Source organism: Bos indicus, chromosome 3, assembly GCF_029378745.1.
Source record: "Bos indicus isolate NIAB-ARS_2022 breed Sahiwal x Tharparkar chromosome 3, NIAB-ARS_B.indTharparkar_mat_pri_1.0, whole genome shotgun sequence".
NCBI classification, from domain to species: domain Eukaryota; kingdom Metazoa; phylum Chordata; class Mammalia; order Artiodactyla; family Bovidae; genus Bos; species Bos indicus.
The window spans coordinates 46,508,550-46,527,803 of NC_091762.1; the positions used below are offsets into that span (position 1 = coordinate 46,508,550).

Consider the following 19,254-nt stretch of genomic DNA (forward strand, 5'->3'; position numbering starts at 1 on the left):
ATGTCTATGCCTTGCTTTTAAAAATGAGCGTTTGATATTTTGTTTCATTTTTGTCATTTTGATCAATTCTTTCAAGTAGATGAATGTTGAAAAGTACTGCAAAGATCTTAGTAACATTTACAGAAGTAAGCTAAAGTTACTGATCAGCTCGTGTATAACCTAAGGCTGAATTATCCCATATTAGCATATACTATATATCATAATTAGATCGACTAGGAAGTCACATATTTTCTTTTGAATATACTTCAACAAAACTAAGTCTTTTAATAATGAAAACAATAAGCTTCAGATTTCATATCATTCACCTGGGAGTCAGCTCTTCAAATATTTTTATAGGCTTAAACCAATGAGGTCGTTAGAAATTCTGTGATGTTTCTCAAACTTACCTCCCCAGAAGTCTATGCTTTATTTCTAATATTATTTAACTGCGAGTGGGAAACACTTTCCATTTGGTTCTTTGTAATTTTATTTTCCAAAGGCTCCCTTGAGGAATTTAACCTTTATGTGATGAATTTGCAGTTCACTTGAAGTGTGTTAACCTTCGTTCCCTAATGAGCCTAGGTGTAATACTGAGGAAGAATTTGAGAAATTTATCATGTAGCTCATTGTCAGGTTGGATTTGTCTTGCACATCTCCAGCTTTGCTGTTGTTTCAGTACACATTTTGATCACAATTCTTTAATTATTTTCTATATTTAACTGACCTATTTGAACAGGATCCAGAGCTGGTGCGGAACATCTGTCGCTGGGTTAGGCAAGCTGTTCGGATTCCTTTTTTTGCCAAGTTGACCCCAAATGTCACTGATATTGTAAGCATAGCCAGAGCTGCAAAGGAAGGTAAGAACCCAACTCACATCAGTTTGCCTCCTTATGTATTCTGGGCCTAAATTTCGTAGGCATAATGAAATGTATCTCATCTATCACTTTATGTGTACATCTCTGTTTAAACTTTAAGAAAGTTATTAAATTGAGCACTTGATCTCACAAATGTAATAGATCCATACCTATACTCAACCTAGTGGGTGGACTTCCAACTTTGGCCCAGGAATACAAGTATATCTATCATTTTTCCTAATAAGTACCTGCTTTACACACAAAGAATTAGAAAACAAAGCCACAGTCACAGCAGACCACTGCAAAATAAATGACCTCATAATGTAACAGTCCAGCAACAGCATTTGAACTTTTAATGAAATTTTTTTATAAGATAGCTGCTTCCACAGGTGAAATTTCTTATGATCTCCCTTTGTATTTGATGGACGCTAGTACACTGCCTTAAACATATGCTCAATAAATATCTTGAATACATCAATTGTACAATCAGTGCATGGTTTTACAAATCATATATGCTTGCATGCTATCCAATGGAATTTGCATCCTGATTTGTAAAGATATTGTAAATTACCTGGAAAATAACACTGAGTACAAAACACAACTCTGTATAATAATTGGAAAAATAAAGTGGTGATAATTAAAAATTCTTATGTCTAGCATTTTAAGCATAATTATGGGAATGAAATTAGTGGATACATTTGAGGAGAGGAAAAGCTGTCAAGAGAAAGTAGTGTGTGCATTTTCCTGGATTGTGTGGGTTTGAATGGGTTTTAACAATTGTTCCTTTAAGAGCTGCAGATGAATGCTGTGTTTTTCATAGGTGGGGCAAATGGTGTTACAGCTACCAACACTGTCTCAGGTCTCATGGGATTAAAAGCTGATGGCACACCCTGGCCAGCAGTGGGCCGTGAGAAGCGGACTACATACGGCGGAGTGTCCGGTAGGTGTTACCCTCTTCTTGCATTTCTGCTTCCTTGAGGATTGGTGAAAACTCAAGAGACCATGTTACCAGCAAGAATGCTGTGTCTTTTTTGATTCCAAATTTTTATAACTCACTGCTTGTCAAAATTCCTAATAGTTATGACAAATGGAACAGATCCATCAAGTGAGTGATGGCACAAGAAGAGAGAATACCAAGATAGGGCTTCACACAAATTCTGTTCTCTTGTGGTCTGTGCATTACTCAGGATTTCTCATTGTCACAGTTATCTCATTACTAATTAGTAAAAACTAATACAAAGGCCTTATAAGAAGAATATAAACACAGTGATTTTAATACCTTTTTCCATAGTCTGGGTTAGTTTCCACTCTTCCTAGAAGTTTGAAATCTTCATTCTTCAAAAATCTTACTTTCACAACTGTGAAATAAACCATTAAAACATTCCATTTCAAGATATTGCAGACCTCATACCTTCGCGCACATTTTCTCATTATAAAACACTTGCATTTGAAACAGAAAGAGAAGTTTTAATCCCAAAGTCCCGTTCAGTGTCTTTGCTCTGTGCAGTCTGTTGCTGTGACAACATGAACTTGGTCATGCAAAGACGGTGCTGTGAGGTTCTTGACTGTACTGGTATGGGGATTAGTCTCCTTGGTGATAGAGACAGTGGTAAATATACATAACATAGCAGTGTCCCACTGTTCAAGAAAAGCTTTGCTGAATCAGACCAAAATGTGCTTTTGGAAGAGGCTGCATAGACACAAATAAAGCTCTCTCCATGCTGAGGTATTATGTTTTGAGAGAGTGAAGTGTGGCTATAAGCCATGCTTTTTTTTTTTTTTTTTTAAGAGTATATTCTGCTTTTAATTGAATGCCATTCCCACAATGTCAGAAAGAAGAAGGCTGACGAGGAGCACCTGTTCAGGGTCCAGACAGAACTCCCTTTTATCAGGAGCTATCAAACAGGGCCTTAAATATTATTGTAATGCAGAGTAAGGTGGATCGAGTTAGCTTGTGTCTCAGAGAGTTGCGAGATTCTAGAGTTGGGCTGTAACGTGCCCTGTGTTTTCTGTCAGCCCATTTCAATTTTTCCAGCCTGCCATGTTGACAGCAAGAGAATAAAGGAGGTCACAGAGGGTACTGAACATTAAAAATTAATAAAAGAACTATTGCGGTAGTATTTTATATAAGTAACACCATTCACGTTTTCTCATTTGAGCTGCAGTTTCTGAATATTCTCCCATAGTATAACTTAGTCTAACAAAATGATGGAATTACAGCATTAGAAAAAGTCTTTTGTGTTGCAGTCTTTTAAGCATACATACACTAGGAATTATAGTGGTACCTGCAAACAAGTTCAGCTATACCTCACAGCCTGTTAACATTTCCATAAAACTCTCTTTCTAAGATTTATAAACTCATGTATAAATATTCACTTCAGCTATAAACTCAGCCAAGCCTGTGTGGAACTTCAATTTTAAATAACAAAGTGTCCCTAATATTTTTAAGGTTTTGTACCTCATTTCTAATAGGGTCTATATTCAGTCCTTTAACATTAAACAATTTGTTTTGAAAATAGACTCTCTCCATATTGACGGAATTAATAGTTTTTTCTCCTTTAAGGCAATGTTTGCTTTAATTCAAAGGTAATATAATCTGAAAAACAGTTTAAACTGGCAATGATAATATATTTTAGGATAGAAGTCAGTTCTATAACAAAGTACCTTCAGAATGAGTTGTAGTGAAACCTAGCCTAGCAAAATGTGTTGAATAATAATGGCTTCAAAGTTTAGGAATGATGAAAATATCAAAATGGCTAAATACCATTCCTAGTTTTATCAATTACTCTGTTTCGGTATAGAAAACCACACAAAATATGCCAGGTATTTTTACAAAATTAAAAAAAAAATTCCCACAGCTTATTTCCAGTGCTAATACTTACTCAAGTCTTGTCTCAGAACACTGGAATATCTACTTTTAGAAAAATTGCTGGAATCATAGGGGTTTTTTTGTCATTGTTGTTGTTGTTGATTTTTTTTTTTTTTTTTAAGGGAAAGCTGAAAAGTTCAGTTTTGGATAGCCACCTGAAATACAAAACATACTTTTTATTGCCGGGAAAGGATATTTTTCTCTTTCTATACCTTCTAGCTCTTGATCAGTTTTTGTTTTGTGTTTTTGTTTTTCCTCAGAATAAGATTCCTGTTATTTGAAATGGGGCTTTTGGTTTTGTTTCAGCAGGGAAATGCTGAGGAGCTTGGAGTAATGTACATGCTATAGCACAATATTCACATTTCAGTAATGTCCTTCCTTTAAGACACGTTAGCTGATAGGGGGCTAGCTTCAGAAATAGAACCTCAGCTAAGGAATGTCAGTTTCATTGTTTTAAATATGATTAGTCTGGATTCTAGAGTATTCTAAAGCAATGTTTCTCAAACTTTGGTTCCCAGCTTATGAGTGTATTATGGAATCAAGCTTAATGAACTGTAATCATTTGTTTTTTAATGAAATTGGATAGGAAAAATGTCCAAATGCTTTGCTCATGGGTGGGATAAGCAGTGGTTAAACATCTTTTTTAGTTATCCATGTAATGCATACATAGGTATATTTCAGTACCAGGTCATGATATAAAATGAATTTTTTTACTGTGGTTAATTCAAAAATTTTGGAAAGCTGCTGTTTTAGAGGGAGGTTTTTTTGTTAAATAGAAATGTCATTTTGCCTATAGAAGTCATTAAGTGAGGTAACTTCTACCTGTTGAAGTTTAAAATTTATATCAAGAGGGAGAGTAAGGACTTCATCCCAAGGTGTCGTCCTCAGCTTTGTTATTTTAGAAAATGCATTTGCCAAGTCATCTGTAGGTAATTGGAGTAGGGAGGATGGTCAGACATATGAACCAATTCATAGTAAGAATGATGTATAAACCTATATTTTACTTGTAGGAGAAATACCTGGTAAGATTCATGATAACAGTATGAGTCTATTAATGGTGATTTCATAATGAGAATAGTATCAAAAGAAATCTTGTTCAGTATTCATAAGGAATATTTTCATGAAACTAGGATGACTAATTAAGTTTTCCACCATACAAGTACTTCTGTCCAAATCACTGACTCTAAAGGATCAATATTCTCTACCTTTCTTTGAACAGTAGAGACCTCATACCCTGTTGTTACCACCCAATTTTCTTCATTCTAGAATCCGTGTGAAACACTTGTATCACTACAGAGTTGAGTAAATTACTGGATTTTCCTTTTTTCGAAGGGAGGGGAGAAAAATCTTTGCTCCTATTTGGTCAGAAGAAACACTAATCTCTTCAGGATTATTATTTATTAGCTCTGTCCTCAAGTTAATTATTCATTATTTTTCTTACTTTTAGTTTGTTTATTTTTTTTTATTTAGTTTCAAACTTTGACCTTTTTCTTGATCTTATCCCCAAATAATAAAGATACTTAAGCCCACTCCTAACTCAGTGATTACTATCACCTATATAAATGGTATTACACGTCTGTGGTATGATGTTTTCACATGAAATCATCTCTGTGGATAAGACCACACTTTTAGAGATGGTTAAAAATGAGTCCTATATGGCATAACTAAAGTTATGTCTTTCTTGCAACTGACTTCAGGAGGATAACCTTTATTCATTTATAACTGCATCAGGAGAAACAGTAATCAAGGAATGGGGTAAACTCATTTAAAGGAGTCTTGTTATTGATCCTTATTGTGGTTTAAAAGGTTCTTTTTTATCAGTGGGGAATGGGCATACTCCTTAGGTTTATTGTTATTCTGTTGCCCAGTACATGTTTCCTTTCTTTCACATGTAATCACATGCACATACATACCCACATATAGGGAAAAGTTCTGAAAGTTATCTGCAGAAGGCTCGATAAAATTTACTTTCTACAGGCTGAAAAATAAACCTGTACTTTTATTTGCTTGCTAACTTTATTTGTCAAAAAAGGGAAATTCTTCTTCTTAATTTCAAATTTTAGATGTTTGAAATTATTGAGTCTGTATCAAGTTACTCAGTTAAAACAATAGAACACTATTATTATTCACTACTAATACTTTCAATCTTTATACTGATTTCTGAATAATTCATCAAAGATGGCTTTCAAGATTTGATTTATTTCTAGGAACCTAGATTTTTCTAGTCACATGAAGGATTACTACAGAGGTTAAATAATTTTGTATTTCTTAGCAAATGATAATGGTGTACTCCATAAATACTCTCACATTCTACAAATAAATGATGTGTGATTTGAAATCTTGCAGTGTGGGCTATTGGACATTGAAGGCTTATATTTACAAGCCTAAACGTGTGTGTGTGTGTGTTGTAAAACCAACATGGCATAGGAATTACCAATAAAAGAAGGTGCAGGTTAGAAATGTGCCATCAACTTATAACTCTGTGCCAATGTAGTGCTAGAAACGAGTACAAAGTGTATAGTTCAGCAAACTTGCTGGGATCGATGTAGTAGCTTAAAAAAGAATCTTAAGCATTGGCTCCACACTGCATATTTTATGTTTGTCTTTAGAATAGTTACTGAAAGGTTGTTGGGACTGTGCAATAGCCTAGCAGTATGTACTACTACCAGGCACTACATAAATACAGTCCAGTGTAACCTGCTCCAGTCATAAACGTAAACTTATTTTCTTGTATTTATTAGTAACTAAATTACACTAATTTATGTGTAAAATGGGGAAGACAACAAAACTTACACTAGATTGGAAACTCCAAAGTTTCAGTTTCATTTTCTTTTGAATAACTATTTTTATACGTGCAAGCAACTGAAAATTTTGGTAAGATTTCTTGACGTTCTTACACTATACGTTAGGATTATATCTTAAAATACAGTACTGGTATTTTTTTATAAGAAGTAGTTTTTAATGGGCTGGATTATTTTGTGTCAATCACATGATTACTGATGCATAAAATCCTTTCAGAAAAACACGCCTACTATGTCATAAAATCTCAGCTGTCTATTGTAACCATCTTTATCAATAAGAACTTAGCTGTTAATACTGAAATGTCTAAAATAGCCTGATAAAAATAATATTTAAATGAATAAAAACGTAGTGATAAATCATACCAAAAAGAATAATTAAAAGAACCTGTCACTTTATACTCATTTATTTCTTTTCTTTTTTTAGTATGTACCAACATAATGCAAAATAGTCTAGTCTGTTATTCACATATTTAAAAACATTCTTAGACTATCACAAGTTTGATCAAATTCTTAAAGCATTTGTTATAAAAATATATGTAGTATATTTACAGGATAGTCAAAAGTAGGCATATCAAATAAAGATGCTGAATTATAATTTTCTTTATAAATTATCAGCTTAGTTGAGAGAAGCTCACCATTAGAACTCTTCTCATTTAAATCATGCTTATTTGAATATATTCATGTACAGGTTGACAAAGAATCTCCTTTTGCATTATATTGCTTTTTCTGAAGCCAGAGTTTCTCACTGTTTGGCCCTCGTTGGTCTATGCAGGAGATCAGAGCCCTAATAATAGATTTTTGACAGTGAGCTCGCCTGCTACCTGCCCTACACAAATCCGCACTGCTCATGTTTGCTTCATGGCAACAAAGCAGACAGAAGGAAAATGCCAAGTGCTGAGTTTGAGGTACAGCCTTGGCTTGGCTTGACATTTCAGCAGAATAGCAGTTTATGAGATGCATAATTTTTCATCTGGGACTCAGCTGCCATATTCATAGATGCTTACAGCTCATGGACGGACTGGAGCTAGGGCAGAGGTTTAAAGCATAGATCAAGGTCTACGTTATTTCCTTAGGTATTTTAAAATAACTGCAGAGAAATGATAAAAATGAATACTGTTTAAGAGCCAACAAATTCTTGGGTATCTGGATATTATATTTGTTTTCTTTGTTCAAAATTAGGAAAATAATATCTGTTACCAGATCCTAAGAAAATATTTGATAGACTTTGTAAACTAAAGGACCCTTACAAGCATATTAAGAAAACTTACCTTTGCAGTGGTGGTAATGAATTATTAAATTTCTTTCCTCTGTGTGTGTTTTCATAATGATTTCAAGCTTGAAATTAATAAAAATGTTCTATTATGAAAGTAAAACTAGAGAGTATTGTGTCACTGTTTGAGCTTGAATTTAAATATTCACAGATTCATGCATATCTACTGTACTAAAAAATCGGTGTAGGTACACGTCAGCGACTATTTAATTTAGAGCTACACATCTCTGTAAGCTTCAGAAACAGTTCACCATGTCACAGTCTCATACAGAACAATGGAACAGTACATTGGATTAATTAAAGAAGCCTTGCAGAGAACTGAGTTCTCAGTATGTCAAGATTTCAGTTTTATGTTAAATATTTTCTAAAGGCCAGACCCTTAAATCTCAGGGGCTGTACCAAGCAGTGAGCTGTGAATTTAACCATAGGCTAACTGCTAATGATAAGGAAAAGAGTCCTAGTTGAGGCAGCTGTAATACAGTCATTGGATTAGGCTATCAATCACCCGGCTCCCTAAGGAAAAGTGGAAGACCAAACAGTGAAAAGGGAAATTAGGAAAGGAGGGCATGACTAGAATGAGATTCTTCGCCATCTTTATCCACGCGTTGGCTGAAATCCATAAGCATTGGTCTGAACTCTCCAGTAAACTCTGACTATACAGCTAATGCATTTATTCCTTTCATCTAGAGACCTATCAAAATGGTTCTCAGTAAAAGATCTTGAAAGCCTCTAGAAGCAAATACCTGATCACATAGTAGAAAATATATAGATTAACTCTTAATTGTTGGACTTAAGATTTGTATGTGTGATTCTTTTACGTACCAGCACTCATGTATGGCGATAAAGGAAATATTTCTATTTAGCTTCTAAACTGTAGCTAATTTTTACTTATGGAGTCATGTTGGTGAGGTAAGACTCCAGGAGATCAGTGCTTCTCAAACTTCAATGTGTGCCAGCACCTGGAGGACATATTAGAGTACAGATTACTGGAGGCTTCCTCTTGAATTTCTGATACATGAATCCTGAGCTAGAGAATATGCATTGAACAGTAGATGACATACAGTTAGTGTCACTGAGCATTTGGTTTGAATAACTTATTTCTAAAATAACCTAAAAGTCTTTAATCCATGATAAAATTAGAGACTCATGGTATCCTATAAATAAATGCAGAATCTCTACCCACAGTTAAGTATCTGAAACAAATTGTAGTTAATAGGGTCAGAAATAGTTCCTAGAAAACTTGTAGAACACAGTATTTGAGGTTTCACTATAGGAAAAATATCACCCCATTCCAGATTAAATGTTGAATGCAAACCACTGTTTATGCAAAGAGAATCCATTCTGAGTGCCACTAAAGACCATTTATGGATATTAGTAATCCTTTCAAGAGGAAACAGGTGTCAGAGGCAGACAAGGGTAAAATTAAGCTCACGACTGTGAAATACTATGTTTTCCTTTTAGACTTTGTATAGATACTAACATACTGAATAATAACAGTTTTCTCCCAGGACAGGCTCTTAAATATCAATGAACCTAGTTATTTTCTCAGACTCTTAAAATATAGAAGACAACAGTTTTGGTAGCCTCCTGTTCTCTCTTCACTTAGTTCTTTCCTGCCGTCCCCATACAATGGTATCCTCGTATCAGTGAAAGGCAGGGGGCACCAATGCTGTGGAGATAGTCTGTTCCAGTGCACAGTATCTCTGCTGTTCTCAGGATTACACTGTGCGCTGAGTCTCCCAGTCATGTTTATAGCCTGTTTGCCATAATGCTTATCAACCTTGGAAGCTACCTGCAATCTTCTTGGGTGAAGGAGTGTCCTGGTGTGCAACCTAGACAATTGTGTATCATGTGAATACCTGATAAGTTCCCAGAGGTCCTTAAGTATAGGGCATTGTGAACTCCTTGATGAGGCCTAGGCAGTATCTGATGCATTAAAGGTGCAGACTGCCAGGATGACACAGGAGTGATGGTATGGGAAGAGTTAAGGCTGAAATGGAGGAGGCAAAGGAATCTGGTCTGGTGGCTTAATTTCCTTTGCTGTGCTTTTACCAAAAGTCCAGCAGTTTGAACTAGCATTTTGATCAGTATTTCTGCATTCCTCAGCCCTGCTGCTGCTGCTGCTAAGTCGCGTCAGTCGTGTCGACTCTGTGTGACCCCATAGACGGCAGCCCACCAGGCTCCCCCGTCCCTGGGATTCTCCAGGCAAGAACACTGGAGTGGGTTGCCATTTACTTCTCCAATTCATGAAAGTGAAAAGTGAAAGTGAAGTTGCTCAGTTGTTTCTGACTCTTCGTGACCCCATGGACTTCAGCCTACCAGGCTCTTCCATCCATGGGATTTTCCAGGCAAGAGTACTGGAGTGGGGTGCCATCGCCTTCTCTGCTCCTCAGCCCTGGCTATTCAAAAAATTAGTAACAGCTGTGTGGAATATCAAGGCTTTTTAATAATATGATCTTTATGTGCCCAACACTGTATTAAACACTTCTAAGTGCATTCTTATTTAAATAACCCTATGAGGTGGCTGTTACTAGGCCCATTTTACAGTCTTAGAAGCTCAAACTTCAGATAGTTAAGTGACTTGCCAAAGTTTACTTAGCCAGGACATGTCAGATTCAAAGTAAGATCTGTCTCCAAAGATGAACTACTAGGCATTTTTATCAATGTTTTCATCCAAAATCTGCCACAATAAATCTGAATGGTATAAATATGGTATACTTATTAAATTCTAATAAGGTACAAATGTCACTTAGTAATCTAAAATTTATTCTATCTGGATTTGAAAGCCTGTGAACTTTGTGAAACCCGTGTCCCTTATTATCTGTATCACTTCATCTCCATATTGGAAAATTGAGTCTAATAGGTGAATTAGGAAAAAATCTTGAATTGAACAGACAACACCAAAAAAGACAGGAAGCATTCAGGCATTTTCTTAAAGTATAATCACACAGCATTTGCTTGAAATGAAACTGTCATCAATATAGCTACAAATAACCTTATTTGTTACTGACTTAGATAAACTGTATGAGGGCTTCATTCAGCTATGATGCTAAGAACAAACTTTGGGTGTCCTTCCTAATTCCTTCTTTGTAATCTTCAGTCAGTTACAAATGACCATGTATTCCTACAACTGTCTCACCTTCATTTTGGACAGATCCATCTTTTTCTACAGGAGCAGTACCATCTCCTCCATAATTTCAACTGAGCTTGCAAAAAGCACTATTAAGTAATTCAGAGATGTTTGTTTTTCATTAAATGGAGAGAGAGAAAAGGACATTTTGAAAATTATGAGGTGGGGAAGAAATTGGGCCAAAAAATCAATGCTAAGCCCTTTCTGAAAGGGAAAATGTAAGCTACATAATTTCTCACTTTCCCTGGTTTAAAACAAAAGAAGATAAACATAAAATAATAGGGTGAGACATTCTTAGTATACATTGGGCATGATATGATGTAAGAAATTTTAATCCCTGTTCATTAATTTTAAAGAAGTATATAGACATAAATCAAGAGTCCCAAGGAATGTGTCTTGAACATTTTGTTCATTTAGCAAAGCTCTTTAATGATTGACCTAATTGGATTATAAACTTCGTAAAAGCAGGGGCATTTGCTGTTTCTTTGTCATCTCCACCCAAACATAGGAAAGTTAGAGGCAGCTTTTAGACCTGCAAAAGAATCTGCCTGCAATGTAGGAGATGCGAGTTTGATCCCTGGGTCAGGAAGATCCCCTGGAGAAAGAAATGGCAATCCATTCCAATATTCTTGCCTGGGAAATTCCGTGAACAGAGGAGCCTGGCAGTCTACAGTCCACAGGGTCACAAAGAGTAGGACACAACTGAGTGACTAACACATTTCGCTTTTGACCTGCAAGAAACACTTTTTTTTTTTTTTTTTTTTAAGAAACGCCTTTTGAGTCCTAATTTTCAGCTGTGTTTAATGCAGAAAGTTTTGGAATTAGACTGCCTCTTAATCTCTGCCATCCATCTTGACTTGCTGGTGAGCTTTTGGTACCTAAGAAATTCTAATAGACAATAGGCCATTTTACTATGCACCAGATACTAAAAGCTTTTCATATGTGATACCATTTAATCACTACAGCCTGCTCAAGTGGTCACAGGTAGTGACCTGTTTTACTGAAAAGGAAACTGAGGCACAGAAAGGCCAAGTAAATTCTGTAATGTCACACAGCTGATACCTAGGTATACTGGGATTTATGTTGTCCTACTCTTGATATTATGAATTTAACCATAAATTGTTCTGTGTTATAGCGGATTTCCTATTCCAGTTCATCCTGTATTAATTTACATTATTATGCTTTTGTAATGTTCTTAACATATTGTAGGCCGAAAATACACAGAGAACCACTTTTGTATTTCTTTAACAATAAAAAAAAAATTAGGCTGAAACTAACCTATAAATATACCACTAAGATTAATCACTGTTTTAAAAAAAATCCACAGTAATGACAGGTCACAATTATACTGTAAGTGGTCTAGTAAACCTCTCAGTATTCCTATTAACCTCTGTGCTTCATGCATTTCTCATATTAATATACTGAGAAATAACACAAAGAAACATATGTACTTTTCAAGGCAGATGCCAAAGGTTTAATGGATCAAATTATTTCTGTGCTGGGTTTTTATTCACTAGTTCCAAACATTTTTTCTCTTACTTTAGTGTTTAGTCCAATGTCAAAATGGAATTATAAATTTCTGTCTTAAATAGTGTAAAATAAAACATAGTAGAAATGAATTGGGCTAACAATAGTAGTTTGTGTAGTTGAACTGTCTTTTTGCCTTAGCTTTTCTAGCTTCCTAAATCTTCGTTTTAACAGCAAGTTTATACTTGATGGGGGTATGATAACTTTTTTGTAGAAATAGTGTGTGTGTTTGTGTGTGTACTTGCATGTGTATTCCTTGTCCATTATTCTAAATCATTTCCAAAAGAATTTTGTTTAGTTTTACCATTTTTATATAGGTTTATAACAGGGATCACCAACAGGTTTTATGTGATGTTGTCACCTAAGGGCTTTGTTAACTGTCATTTCCATCTCATTCAGTAGATCTGAGGTGAGGTCAGGAATACTTACTTTTCTCAACAAGAATCTTGGGAGATTCAGCACCTGTGATCTTCAGTCCTCATTTGGCAGGGTTGGGAGGGGATTTTAATGTGGGAACTGTCACCATCACAAGTTATCATAATTCATATAAAAATTTGAGATGTTTGTTTTAAGGAAAATGAAGTGAACCAATATATCTTTGATGGTTCAGTTTAGTCATTGATATTTCTAATAATAATTTATATTTTAAATGAGTAGACCTACAGATAGATTCTCCAAAATTCTCACTGAAACAGGAATGAAAAAATAAAGACTGACAAAAATTCAAAGGAGCAACATAACATTGAGTTAACTTAGCCAGATGTCACACATGTCAAACAATTTTTGCTAATTTTCTGTTTGTTGAACTTTACATAAAAGTATTAAATCTGGGGGATGGGATACATCTTTAGTGGCTCTTCTTTGTCACTCCTATAGGACTCCTGACCAGGTATTTCTGAGGATATGCAGCTTTTGATTGAATGTATCAAAATGATTGAATGTATCAATATGATTGAATGTATCAAAATGATTGAATGTATCAATATGATTGAATGTATCAAAAGAGCTGTTTTTATGAGAATATTTTTGATAATTTTTCTGAGATTTTTCTAAACCAGGAATAGATAAAAACAGAGCCAAGAAGTACTTAGAACTTTTATACCTACTTTAAGGCAAGCAGAATTGCTGTTGTGTCAGTGCCATAAGATGGATTCTAGAATGAATGAAAACTTCATCTCTCTCTCTCTCTGTGAGGGGTGGCAAGGAGTAGCTGGAGGCAGTGCCTAATGCTTAAGAGCTCTAATCCTCATAAGCTAAGATCTTCAAGTAGAATTAGAAACTCCAAGACTCCTAGTATCTGTTCACTGGGAATTATGTAGTTTTACATATATTCCATCTGTAAAGAGTGTCAGAGATCAAGGCAAGGAAGAAAAGATAAAACTTTCCTACTTTAGTCTCACAGACTCCCATGGTCTGCTAGAGCCTACCAATTTACCTTTGAAATATGAACATCAGTGATGCATGTACCTTTAGTCCTGAAGAGGGGATTTGCCCAAACAAGCAGACAGAAAAAACAGGGACAATTTATTTATGTTGGATTGAGATGAGAAGATGCAGAATGGATAGGAAAATAATTAAGAAATGGAAAAATAGTAAAAAAGCGAAAATATAATAGCACAAACAAAATACACACTGCTTTTATGACAGAGAAAAATAGACACCATGGAAATTCGAATCAGTGTTGTGAAGGGTAACCTTAGGAATCTCTCCCACATGTAGACAGACTAGAAAAAGAAGTCAAAATCATGAAAGAGAAGGTGATGGACATACAGACAACTGAAAACAGAATTCTTGCTGAGGTAGCAAGATGGGTGTGGGGCAGTAGGAAATTAGAGAAAAGACACCAATCACTACTATAAGCTTACTTTCTATATTTTAGTTTCTTTAATAGGCACTTTCCATTTGTTATTTCGTAATGAAAGGCATATATTTTTAAACTGTTAATAGCCTTTCCTAAATTGAAAAATAATTTAACTATAAAAGAATTCACCGATTACCAGAAAAATCTGTAAAGAGACTTACCTAGCACATTCTACAAAATATTTTGAATTATAAGAGTAGATGGATAGAATTAGGCTAACACTGGATATGGTCTCAGCAACGCGAAATAGCAGAAGAAAATGGAGTGGCACATATTAGAAGAAAGGGTAATCAAATATCCAAGTTGATATTAATAGGCAAAGATTCTCATATATTCAAGGGCTCAGAAAATATATCATTCTTTAAAAATATTATTGAAGACATATGTACTAAATAACTGAGTGATCAATTACAAAAGTGGCTTTCAAATTATGGTTTCTGGACCAGCAGCAAGCATCACCTGGGAACTTATTAGAAGCACAGACTTTTCAGGGTAAACCCCAAGACTTACTAAATCAGAAATTCTGAAGTGTAGCACCCAGCAGTCTGTTTTAACAAGCCCTCCAGGTGATTCTGATGCACACTAAAGTATGAGAACCATTAAATTAAATTATGAATCTAAGAATTAGAAGGGTGTTGCATAAATGTTAAGCTCTTAAAATATTAACCAAATATGTAGGCCTAAATAGCTATTGCAAATTGAGTTTTAAAATTAAATACCTATGTCAAAACTTAATCCTGAAAATTAAGCCACAAATATCAGCAAAATTTTAAAAGGAAATAAATTAGATCTAAATTCAAGATTATTTTAACAAAGAATAATTTATGATAAATAAAGCTGTTGGTGAAAATTCCAGTATTCAAACTTCTTATCCTAAATTGGAGATTTGGGGTGTTTTTTTTTTTTTTTTTTGCTTCACTTTGATAATTTTATAAAGGTTAAACAAGTCTTTGAAAAACTTAAGGGTAATTATTATGAAATAGTGAAATTTAAAAAGGACATATACTATAAAATGCCTAGGAATAAATCTAAGTAGGTAAAAGATCTGTACTCAGAAAACTATAAGACACAAATGAAACTGAAGACAACACAAAAATGGAAGGATATACCATGCTCATGGATTAGAAGAATTAATACTGTTAAGATGGCCATACTAATCTGCAGATTCAGTGTAGCCACTATCAAAATACCAAGGGCATTTAGACACATTCCACAAAAGTATTTACTGGCATATTATGTTTATGATCTGCTACTACTCAGTGAGTGCTTTTCAGGTGGCCCAATATTAAAGAATACAACTACCAGTGAAAGAGATGCAAGAGACACAGTTTTGATCCCTGTATTGGGAAGATCACCTGAATTAGGAAATGGCAACCCACCCTAGAGCCAGACATCCTGGAATGTGAAGTCAAATGGGCCTTAGGGCACATCACTATGAACAAAGCTAGTGGAGGTGATGGAATTCCAGTTGAACTATTTCAAATCCTGAAAGATGATGCTGTGAAAGTGCTGCACTCAATATGCCAGCAAATTTGGAAAACTCAGCAGTGGCCATAGGACTGGAAAAGGCAGTTTTCATTCCAATCCCAAAGATAGGCAATGCCAAAGAATGCTCAAACTACCACACAATTGCACTCATCTCACACACTAACAAAGAAATGCTCAAAATTCTCCAAGGCAGGCTTCAGCAATATGTGAACTGTGAACTTCCAAATGTTCAAGCTGGTTTTAGAAAAGGCAGAGGAACCAGAGATCAAATTGCCAACATCTGCTGGATCATGGAAAAAGCAAGAGAGTTCCAGGAAAACATCTATTTCTGCTTTATTGACTATGCCAAAGCCTTTGACTGTGTGGATCACAATAAACTGTGGAAAATTCTAAAAGAGATGGGCATACCAGACCACCTGACCTGCCTCTTGAGAAACCTGTATGCAGGTCAGGAAGCAACAGTTAGAACTGGATATGGAGCAGACTGGTTCCAAATAGGAAAAGGAGTATGCCAGGCTGTATAATGTCACCTTGCTTATTTAACTTATATTCAGAGTACATCATGAGAAACACTGGGCTGGAAGAAGCACAAGCTGGAATCAAGATTGCTGGGAGAAATATCAATAACCTCAGATATGCAGATGACACCACCCTTATAGCAGAAGTGAAGAACTAAAGAGCCTCTTGATGAAAGTGAAAGAGGAGAATGAAAAAGTTGGCTTAAAGCTCAACATTCAGAAAACTAAGATCATGGCATCCAGTTCCATCACTTCATCACAAATAGATGGGGAAACAGGGGAAACAGTGACTGACTTTATTTTTCTGGGCTCCAAAATCACTGCAGATGGTGATTGCAGCCATAAAATTAAAAGATGCTTATTCCTTGGAAGGAAAGTTATGACCAAACTAGACAGCATATTGAAAAGCAGAGACATTACTTTGTCAACAAAGGTCCATCTAGTCAAGACTATGGTTTTTCCAGTGGTCATATATGGATGTGAGAGTTGGACTATATAGAAAGCTGAGCGCAGAATTGATACTTTTGAACTGTGGTGTTGGAGAAGACTCTTGAGAATCCCTTGAACTGCAAGGAGGTCCAACCAGTCCATTCTAAAGGAGATCAGTCCTGAATATTCATTGGAAGTACTGATGCTGAACCTGAAACTCCAATACTTTGACCACCTGATATGAAGAGCTGACTCATTTGAAAAGACCCTGATGCTGGGAAAGAGTGAGGGCAGGAGGAGAAGGGGACGACAGGGGATGAGATGGTTGGATGACGTCACCGACTCAGTGGACATGGGTTTGGGTGGACTCTGGGAGTTGGTGATGCACAGGGAGGCCTGGTGTGCTGCAGGTCATGGGGTCGCAAAGAGTCGGACACGACTGAGCGACTGAATTGAACTGAACCCACCCTTGTATTCCTGTCTGGAAAATTCCATGGATGAAGGTGCCTAGCAATCCATTGGGTCACAGAGTCAGACGTGACTGAGCATGCATGCACACACTACTCAGTAAAATGTTAACTTCCCAAGAGCAGAGATATTTTACTGTGTTACTTAATGATATATCTTCTGTTGCTACAGTGGTGGCTGGCACATAGGAGGTGCTCAATAAACACTGCTGAATGAGTGTATCTTCAAAATAACGATCTGATATAAAGAATGGTGGTGTGGTAATATAATTAGAAAATAATATTTTTGAAAGTCATGTTAAGCAGTGTAGTGCTCAAAAGCACAGATTTTTGAATTAATACATTTTGAGACCTTGGGAAATATTTATCTCCTGAATATTCTCATCTGCATAGTAGGAATAAGAATAATGCTTATTTCAGAAGCAGTTTTGTGATGGTTAAGCAAAATTATATGTATAAAATTAATGGTTGCATTTATAAGGTGCTTCCTCTTTGCCAATACTACAGAAATAGTACCAGAATATTTCTGTAATGGAAAAGTCATTATGAAACTCAGCATACTAAAAAGTTGATTTTTTTAAAAGCACCAAATAAAGATTTTTGATCAGTTTCAGTTATGAATCTAAATGTACATTAATTACTAAGAAGTTGAATTTCAATACTATATTAAAATAATCCATCTTAACCAAAGAATGATGTTCCAGGAATGCAAGGGTGGCTTGATTTCATGAATATTAACTATGTATTATCATCAGATGGTTACCTAATATTTTGCTGGAAATTATGCATAACATGAAAAAAGGGATATAAATTTTTAGAAAATATTGTCACTTATCTGTAGGTGCTTTGCTTCTATACCTAGGAAATGCAAAATGAAATATTAAATCTTAGTTTAGGACATTGTAATGACAACGGTGGCACCAAGATATTATAGCAGCTACCTCTTATTAAAGGGACCCTGAGTGAGTACCAGGAAGTGAGCTTAGCAGCTTTTGCAAAGAATCATTTAATAAATGAGGAGAATTGTGTCATAGACTCAGGTCATTGTTATTTGAAGCCAAGTCTGACTGATTCACAAGCCTATGCTTTTAGGGTAGCAGTGCCTACACCATACAGCAGGTATACAAGCATGAATTGCTTTCCTATACACTAGCATTCACACTAGTAAGGGGAAAAAAGCATAAAATTTTCAACCTTAGCAGATAATGTATGGAATTGAAAGGAAGAAACAATATAACTGCAGAGCATGGAAAAGCAGATTTGAAGGTATTCCCTGGTGGTTCAGTGGTAGAGAACCCAGCTGCCAATTCAGGAGACATGGATTCAATCCCCGGGTTGGGACGATCCCCCTGGAGAAGGAAATGACAATCCACTCAGCATTCTTGCCTGGGAAATGCCATGGCCAGAGGAGTCTAGTGGGCTGCAGTCCATAGGGTTGCAAAAGAGGCAGTTATGACTTAACAACTTAAACAACAACAAAATATAGTATATTCTTGTAGTAAAAAACTCATTATTGTAAATATGATATTTCAAATAATGTTTTATGTTTAATGCAATTATAGAATTACAATAAGTTTTTTACTAAAATGTGCATTATTTTAAAGTTCAGAACCAAGACCAAATAGGAAAAAAGAAGTTACTGAGTAGTATTTTTAACCAGAAAGAAAGGTGAAAAAGGACATACGCAATTGATTATATAAGCCAATTGCAAAATTATGATGATTTTTAAATGTTTGCTACCATAACAATCAGTGACAAACCAAGGAACATAACAGAAAATTCTGAAACTCTGTATTCCAAACAACATAACATATTATAAAAGAAGACTCTCAAGTCAATTGGAAAAAGATATTTTATTAAACATATAATGAATGGATAAATTGGCCCTTTGGGAAAAAAATCTAAGTATATTCTTTCTTTATACTATATATCAAAATAAGTTTTATATTAAATACTTAAAGAAGTCCTGTACTAGATTAAATTACTGAAAAAAGAAAAAAAAGATGGATATTTACTGTATTGGAAAATGGGAAAGAATAGCTTTCTAAAGATGAAAGAAAT

General features: G+C 35.3%; 1 protein-coding gene across 2 annotated transcripts in view; it reads left to right on the forward strand.

The window, feature by feature from the left end:
• Nucleotides 1–19,254, forward strand: part of DPYD (dihydropyrimidine dehydrogenase) — a 922,996-nt gene that overhangs the window by 676,780 nt on the left and 226,962 nt on the right. For both annotated transcript variants that reach the window (XM_070779940.1, XM_070779937.1), the window contains exons 17-18: nucleotides 716–836; nucleotides 1,654–1,773. In XM_070779940.1, coding sequence (XP_070636041.1) covers nucleotides 716–836; nucleotides 1,654–1,773 — 241 coding nt within the window. The remainder of the gene's footprint in view (nucleotides 1–715; nucleotides 837–1,653; nucleotides 1,774–19,254) is intronic.